Source organism: Mandrillus leucophaeus, unplaced genomic scaffold (assembly GCF_000951045.1).
Source record: "Mandrillus leucophaeus isolate KB7577 unplaced genomic scaffold, Mleu.le_1.0 Scaffold39, whole genome shotgun sequence".
Classification (NCBI taxonomy): domain Eukaryota; kingdom Metazoa; phylum Chordata; class Mammalia; order Primates; family Cercopithecidae; genus Mandrillus; species Mandrillus leucophaeus.
In genome coordinates this window covers 528,726-537,679 of record NW_012104142.1, presented here as the reverse complement: position 1 = coordinate 537,679, position 8,954 = coordinate 528,726, and the positions used below count along the sequence as shown (strand labels likewise).

The following is an 8,954-nucleotide window of genomic DNA, read 5'->3' as shown; positions in this document are numbered from 1 at the left end:
CCGCAAACAACCACGTGAGCAGGAAAGCATGACCCAAGGCAGGACACCTAGCTCAGCTTGTCCCAGCTCCTGACCCACAAACACGAAATCCCCATTGCAAAATATTACTGAGACAGTGAAAGATCTAACCCAACCAACTCCATCTTGCTTTTACCCTCCAAGCTGTCCTTGTTCATTCCTGGGCATAGGCTGAACTAACTTTGGAAGGAACTTAGTTTATAGTTTAAAACAAAGATGAGGCTGAGTGCCGTGACTCACACCTGTAATCCTAGCACTTTGGGAGGCCAAGGCAGGCAGATCACTTGAGGTCAGGAGTTCGAGACTAGCTTGGCCAACATGGTGAAACCCCGTTTCTACTAAAAATACAAAAATTAGCTGGGCATGGTGGCGGGCACCTGTAATCCCAGTTACTTGGGAGGCCGAGGCAGGAGAATCGCTTGAATCCCGGAGGCAGAGGTTGCAGTGAGCCGAGATCGGGCCACTGCTCTCCATTCTGGGCAATACAGCAAGACTCTGTCCCGGAAATAAATAAATAAATAATAAAAATAAAACAAAGATGATAACAGCCCTTTTCCAAAACAAACCCTCTTCTTATCTGGAGACCAGACTGTCTTTGAAGGACTAACAAATTAGCCAAAAGATTAGAAATTATGGTTTAGGAGTCATGCAGCTGGAGGCTACAAGATTCTGACCCTCCCAAATTGCTCTTGGGGATTACATCACTATTGTAAAGCCTAAGATAGTGCTTGAGATATTTTGCAGACCCTGCACTTGATGGATCAGCTGGCACCCCCCAGATTGATAAACTGGATCATCTGATCTTGTGGCCCCCAGCCAGAAAGTGACTCAGTGCAAGACAGCTTCAACTCCCTATGATTTCATCTCTGACCCAACCAATCAGCACTCCTGACTCACTAGCTGCTTCCGACCCACCAAATTATCCTTAAAACTCCAATCCCCAAATGCTCGAGGAGACTGATTTGAGTAATAGTAAAACCCCAGTCTCCCGCAAAGGTGACGCTGAGTGAATTACTCCTTCTTTATTGCAATTCCCCTGTTGATAAATCTGCTCTGTCTAGGCAGTGGGCAAGCTGAACCTGTTGGGTGGTTACAAGTTTGGGAGCTTGTCCTTATGACTACCTGCCATAAGGGTAATCCTGGTTCAGTAACCTCCCTCTGGTGACGGATCCAGAGGCCAGTCCAAGCGGCGGCCTACTTCTCTTGGACTGGAGGTTGACTCTGCTACTGTCTCTACAGGCCGGGCACTGCTGACCCATGGTGCATGGATTTAATTGCAATAGAGAAATAGTCCTGGGGAAACTGATTTGAGTAATAATAAAACTCTGGTCTCCCACACAGCCAGCTCTGCATGAGTTACTCTTTCTCTATTGCAATTCTCTATCTTGATAAATCAGCTCTGTCTAGGCAGTGGGCAAAATGCACCGGCTGGGTGGTCATAGAAATTATAGATAATACATGTATGTTATTCTAATAATAAAAAAAAAAGAGATAAATTTGGGAATGATGCCCATACAAAACAAAGCAACAAAATAGAATAGAACCAGCATCCTTGTCACCAAGCTGCCCCATATCAGCACACCTCCCCACAATTACCTCCATATTTCTAAAATTTGAGAGAAAAACAAAATTCCAATGTATTTATCCAAATGCTGTTTTGGAGTTTTCTGTTACTGCCAGCCAAATCTAATCCTAACTGATACAGAGGTTGAACAAATAAAGGGTAGGGATTTCATTTTAGACAGGATGGACAGGGAAGGCCCTCTGAAGATGTGGCATTTGAGCAGAAACAAGAATAAGATGAGGGACACTATGCCAGTGTCTAGGAAAAGAGTGTTCCAGGTAGAACTATCCCCTCATCACCTCTGCTGAAAATCTGTCATCATCCTTGACCTCCTTCCACTCCCATGGGCTCCACATCTAACCTGTTACCAAACCCTAAGAATTCTACCTGTAAAAGTATCTCAGAACAAACAAACAAAGCAAACAAATCAAACCTACAAACCATCATTTTGCCCAGGCTGGAGTGGATCAGTTACAGCTCACTGCAGCCTTGACCTTCCAGGGCCCAAGTGATCCTCCCACCTCAGCCTCCCAAGTATCTGGGACCACAGATGCATGCCACCACTCTCAGCAGATTTTAAAATTACTTTTTGTAGAGGCAGAGTCTTAACACCATCTGTTGAAAAGGCTTTCCTTTCCCCATTGAATTGTTTTCACATCTTTGTCAAAAATTATTATACCATAAATGTAAGGGTTTATTTCTGAACTCTCAATATCAGTCCATGCAGCTATATAATTATCCTAATGCTAATATCACACTGTCTTGATTACTGTAGCTTTATAAGTTTTTCGTTGTTGTTGTTTTGTTTTGTTTTGTTTTGAGATGGAGTTTTGCTCTCGTTGCCCAGGCTGGAGTGCAGTGGTGTGATCTCAGCTCACTGCAACCTCTGCCTCCCAGGTTCAAGTGATTCTCCTGCCTCAGTCCCCCAAGTAACTGGGATTACAGGCACCCACCACCACGCCTGGCTAATTTTTTGTATTTTTAGTAGAGATGGGATTTCACCATGTTGACAAGGCTGGTCACGAACTCCTGACCTCAGGTGATCACCTGCCTCGGCCTCCCAAAGTGCTAGGATTACAAGTGTGAGCCACCACGCCCAGCCTGCTTTATAAATTTTGAAATCAGGAAATGTGAGTTCTCTTTCCTCTTATTCAATTGCCTGGCTACAATTGATTTTTGTAGATTAATCTTGTATCCTACAACCTTGCTGAACTTGTTCATTAGTTCTAATAGGTTTTTATGGGTATTCTAGGATTTTCTACCTACAAAATCACATAGGGCTGTTTTTGCCATCTTTCCACGCCACCACAGTGGTACATGTGAATGTCCTGGCTGATGCTCTCAAGAGCATCAACAATGCCCAAAAGAGAGACAAACACCAGGTTCTTAGGCCATGCTCCAAAGTCATCGTCTGGTTTCTCACTGTGATGATGAATTTTATGGGCGAATTTGAAATCATTGATGATCACAGAGCTGGGAAAATCGTTGTGAACCTCACAGGCAGTCTAAACAAGTGTGGCATGATCAGCCCCAGATTTGATGTGCAACTCAAAGATCTAGAGAAATGGCAGAATAATCTGCTTCCATCGGCCAGTTTGGTTTCATTGTACTGACAATTTCAGCTGGCATCATAAACCGTGAAGAAGCAAGACAAAAACACACAGGAAGGAAAATCCTGGGATTTTTTTTTCTAGAGATGTTATACATATTTACAAATAAAATGCCTCATAAAAAAATTATGTAGGAATAACCTTTTGATATATGAAGCAACATAAAAATATTAAAACCAAGCACAAGAGAGTACATATGTATGATTATATTTACATGAGGTTCAAGAACAGAAAAGCTCTGGTGATAGAAGTCAGAATAGTGATACTCTCAGGACAGGAAATGGGAAGTATTGACTGGAAAAGAGCGTGAAGGGATTTTGGGGGGTGATGGAAATGCTCTATATCTTGAACTGGGCAATGGTTACATAGGTGTATACATGTGTTAAAACTTCTTAAACAACCAGGCATGGTGGCTCACATCTGTAATCCAAGCACTTTGGGAGGCTGAGGCAGGTGGATTGCTTGAGCTCAGGAGTCCAAGACTAGCCTGGACAACATGGCAAGACCCTGTCTCTACTAAAAAAAACTTAAAAATAGGCCAGGTGCAGTGGCTGAGGCCTGTAATCCCAGCACTTTGGGAGGTCAAGGCAGGTGAATCACGAGGTCAGGAGTTTGAGACCAGTCTAGCCAACATGGTAAAACCCCATCGCTACCAAAAATACAAAAAATTACTGGGCATAGTGGCAGGCACCTGTAATCCCAGCTACTCGGGAGGGTGAGGCAGGAGAATTGCTTGAATCCGGGAGCTGGAGGTTGCAGTGAGCCGCCACTGTACTCCAGCCCAGGCAACAGAATGAGACTCCACCTCAAAAACACACAAACAAAGCCAGGCGTGGTGGCTCACACCTGTCATCCCAGCAGTTTGGGAGGCTGAGACCAGGGGATCACAAGGTCAGGAGTTCGAGACCAGCCTGACCAACATGGTGAAACCCCATCTCTACTAAAAATACAAAAATTAGCCAGGCCTGGTGGCATGCGCCTGTAATCCCAGCTATTCTGGAGACTGAGTCAGGAGAATCGCTTGAACCCGGGAGGCGGAGGTTGCAGGAGCTGAGATCGTGCCATTGCACTCCAGCCTGGACAACAGAGTGAGACTCCGTCTCAAAAAAAACAAAAAAACAAACAAAAAAAACACAAACAAACAAAATAGGCAGGCTGGCACATGGCTGTAGTCCCAGCTACTTGGGAGACTGAGGTGGGAGGGTCACTTGAGCCTACAGGGTGGAGGCTGCAGTGAGCCAAGATCGCACCACTGCACTCCAGTCTGGGTGACAGAGCAAGATCCTGTCTCAACAACAACACACTTATTAAGCTGACAGAATTTGTGTGTTTGACTGGTAGTAAATTATACTTTCATTAAAAAAAAAAATAAAAACATAGGTCAGGCATGGTGGTACACGCCTGTAATCCCAGGTACTCGGGAGGCTGAGGCAGGAGAATCACTTGAACCCAGGAGGTGGAGGTTGCAGTGAGCCGAGATCACGTCACTGCACTCCAGCCTGGGCAACAGGGTGAGACTCTGTTTCCAAAATATAATAATACACAAATAAATAAAGAGATATAAAGATGAACTATTTTAAAATGTGGTGGCCTAGTAGTGTCATTAGCTAGTTCTCTCAAGGCACTCTGTACACATAGTGATTAGCTCATCATTAACAATATCATATGTAAAACCAGAATTTAAATAGCCTTGCTAATTTTTAATGTTTTGACTGATTTGTCATTATATCTAGTAAGATCTTTGTCTTCTTTCAACCCCATGATGTAGCTGAATAGTCTGTACCAGGGGTAGGAAAATTATCAGCGGTCTTATTTTTTCATTGTTCATTTGTGTTAGCTTCAACCCAGTTTCTTTTACTTTTTTTTTCTTTTTAAGAGACAGGGTCTCACTCTATCACCCACGCTGGAGTGCAGGGGCGCAATCATAGCTCATTGCAGCCTCAAACTCTTGGGCTCAAGCAATTCTCCTGCCTCAGCGTCTCAGGTAGCTGGGATTGCAGGCACACATCAGCATGCTCAACTAAATTTTTAAATTTTTTTTTTTTTTTTAATGAGGCGGAGTCTCGCTCTGTTGCCCAGGCTGGAACGCAGTGGCACAATCTCGACTCACTGCAAGCTCCGCCTCCCGGGTTCACGCCATTCTCCTGCCTCAGCCTCCCAAGTAACTGGGACTACAGGTGCCCGTACCACGCCCGGCTAATTTTTTTGTATTTTTTAGTAGAGATGGGGTTTCACCGTGTTAGCCAGGATGGTTTCCATCTCCTGACCTCGTGATCCACCCTTCTCAGCCTCCCAAAGTGCTGGATTACAGACATGAGCCACCGCACCCGGCCTAAAATTTTATTGGAGGTGAGGTCTTGCTATGTTGCCGAGGATGTCTCAAGCCCCTAGCCTCAAGTGATCCTCTCTACTCGGTCTTCTAAAGCACTGGTATTACAGGTGTGAGTCACCACACCTGTCTCAACCCACATTTTTTATGCAGAAGTCTTTTAAAACCACTTGCCTATTTTGTGAGGATCAGTCTAATTAAAGCCAAATAACATGATACATTAAGACTACTTCAACCAAGCAATTCTTTTTTTTTTTCCTTGAGATGGAGTTTCTCTCTTCTTGCCCAAGCTGGAGTGCAATGGCGTGATCTCAGCTCACTGTAAACTCCGCGTCCTGGGTTCAAGCATTTCTCCTGCCTCAGCCTCCTGAGTAACTGGGTTTACAGGTGCCCGCCACCACACCCGGGTAATTTTTGTATTTTTAGTAGAGACGGGGTTTCACTGTGTTGGCCAGGCTGGTCTGGAACTCCTGACCACAGGTGATCCACCCACCTCGGCCTCCCAAAGTGCTGGGATTACAGGCGTGAGCCACCGTGCCTGACCCAACCAAGAAATTCCTTTTTTTTTTTTTTTTTTTTTTTTTGAGACAGAGTCTCACTCTGTGGCCCAAGCTGGAGTGCAGTGGCACGATCTCAGCTCACTGCAACCTCCACCTCCCAGGTTCAAGTGATTCTCGTGCCTCAGCCTCCCAAGTAGTTGGGATTACAGGTGCACACCACCACGTCTGGCTAATTTTTTGTATTTTTAGTAGAGATGGGGCTTTACCGTGTTGTCCAGGCTTATCTCAAACACCCGACCTCAGGTGATACGCCCACCCTGGCCTCCCAAAGTGCTGGAATTACAGGATTGAGCCCCCACACCTGGCCTCAACCAAGCAATTCTAAAGCTGCCATGCTTGAGAATATGCTAAAGATGGTCCAGGAAATAAAGGAGGGGGCCACTATCAACCCTTCCTCATTGTGAGAGGCCTGGGTACCCGCAAGGCCACCAACATTGATTTGTCTTTAAAAAGTTGGTAACAATGGAATTGTAATCCAGTTGACCCTCGAACACCAAGGGTTTGCACTGCACGAGTTTGCTTCCACCTGGATCTTCTTCTACCTCTGCCACCCCTGAGACAGCAAGACCAACCCCTCCTCTACCTCCTCCCCAGCCTGCTCAAAGTGAAGACTACAAGGATGAAGACCTTCATGGTGATCCACTCCCACTTAATGAATTGTAAATCTATTTCTCTTCCTTATGATTTTCTTAATAACATTTTCTTTTCTCTAGCTTACTTTATTTAAGAATACAGAATATAGTATATAAAATGTACACAATATTTAGTCATTGACTTTATGTTATCGATAAGGCTTTTGGTCAACAGTAGTTTTGGTAGTTTAGTTTTGGGGGAGTCAAAAGTTATATACGGATTTTCTACTGCATGGTGTGGGGGCGGTCAGTGTTCATAACCCCTTCATTGCTTCAGGGTCAACTGTACTTTCTTCCCACTGGGAAGCAGATCATCTTGCACAGCACACACCCTGGAGGTCTCGCTACACTTATGCCCCCTACTCTCTCTCTGGTTTCCTGGGTGCCCAAGGCTTCCTCCAGCTCAAGCTCCTTGGTATTGCCAGACAGAAAACAATGTAATCACATGACTCCTCAGCCTAGAGGATCCTTCAGACCGCATTGTCAGAGTTTCTCAACTGCACAACCAATCCCAGCCCCACCCAACCTTCTCAGTCTCCCCAGCTTTTTCCCGTTTTTGCAGGCTCTGTTTTGGCACGTGCTGCTCTCTCTGCTTGCAATGCCCTTCCTCGCCTGGCACGTGCTTTCCTCTTCTTCAGGACTCTCTGCAAATCTCATCACTCTATCCAGCCTTTGTTATCTGGACTGAAGACGGGGTTGACCACTCCCTCACCTGGCTCTTAAAGCACGTGTCACCTATGTTGTAACTTTCTCTTTGTAAAAAATATTGAGCTTCACTTCTCAGTCGTTAAGTCTTTTGAGGCTGCAGACCGAGTCTTATTTATTTGCAAAAGTACAAGAATATAGCTACATTCAATCAGTGGAATGAGGAGCAGGGCAGAGCTCCGGGGCTCCAGGTGAATCGATACCCAGCTTTGGGCCTCACCTGGGACTAGGTAATGGCCCCAGACACAGGGGAAATTGAGAGTTTCTGTGCTTTGCTCCCAAATTGATTCATAAATTCTATACCTCACCGCCTTCGCATGAAGCAACCCATCTCAGATCCACTCTGTTGCCACTTTAAAGAGACAGTAAGGTGTGCGCTTGGGGAATGGGAGGGAAGAGGGTAGGTCATCACAAACAGCACAGGAAACTCTCTGATTTGGGGCTAAATGGAATATGTTGATAGGAAAGATCTGAAACTTGTCCATATTGAAGTGCAGAGCAGATGGGTGCCAAGTTTCTGGCATGCCTGACTGTAAAATGGAAAAGACAGGAGGGGAGAGACCGTTCCATTTCCCTTCCCAGGGTCTCTCACAGTCAGGACGCCTCGCATCCCCAAGGCAGGAGGGCCTTGTGTTTGGCTCTGACAATTAGCATTCTGCTTCCAAGAAAGGGCTAAGAAGGGGGCTAAGAAGTTAGTAGGCCCCCTTGGAAAGCACCTTCCCTGTTCAGGTGGGCTGAGTCCAGGAGGGAGCAAGTTGGAGGTCAATACTGCTCCACACCCTGGAGAAGCCACTGCACTGCTGCATGGCTGGCTTAAAATCATTATCAGAATTCCCAAAGGGGATTGTCATGCACTATTTTTTACAGAAAATGTTACAGAAGGAAATGAAAAAAAAATAGCTTTCTTACCTCACTTTCATCAAGTGGACGAGATTTTAGTTTTTTAGCTGCTGTAGCCTTAGAGAAAGACAGGACAAGTAAAGTGTTACAAATGCATTTTAGCAACTTGCATTCACAACATATTGATGCTTATAACTAATCAATCACACTCAGAAAGCAAAAGTAATTACAAGTAACCTTGGAATGTCTAAGCAAATTCTATCATGATTACCAAGTCTCTGGATGAAATGCAGCAGAGCTCAGTCATGGGCAATTCACGAACTTATTCACACAAACACTAGGTTCTTACAAATGTACCAGGCACTGTGTTGGGAGCTGGAGATTCCAAGATGAAAAACAACCGTGGTTCAGCCCTCAAGGAGCCCACAATCCACTAAGAAAGACAGATGTGCCAGTCAGTAATGGAAGCGCAGCAGCACCAGAGCTGCCGCAGAGGTCTGGAGAGGAGCTGTGGGAGCACAGGCATCTAATCCCTGTTGAACCACTGGCCCCACTGTGTCTCCTTCACTGCAGGATGCAATGCTTCCCTGATGAGCAAGGAGGTGACATGGCCATCAAGCAGTGACCAGCTCTTGGCAGGGTCTGCGAGAGATGAGTTAGCATTCTGCCCTCCCCTCGCTTTTTTTTTTTTTTTTT

At 45.3% G+C, this 8,954-nt stretch overlaps 1 protein-coding gene across 2 annotated transcripts in view; it reads right to left on the bottom strand.

Annotated features, from left to right (window-relative positions):
• HK1 (hexokinase 1) overlaps positions 1–8,954 on the bottom strand; it is a 143,632-nt gene that overhangs the window by 112,161 nt on the left and 22,517 nt on the right. For both annotated transcript variants that reach the window (XM_011991023.1, XM_011991024.1), the window contains exon 4: positions 8,328–8,375. In XM_011991023.1, the coding sequence (XP_011846413.1) occupies positions 8,328–8,375 (48 nt within the window). The remainder of the gene's footprint in view (positions 1–8,327; positions 8,376–8,954) is intronic.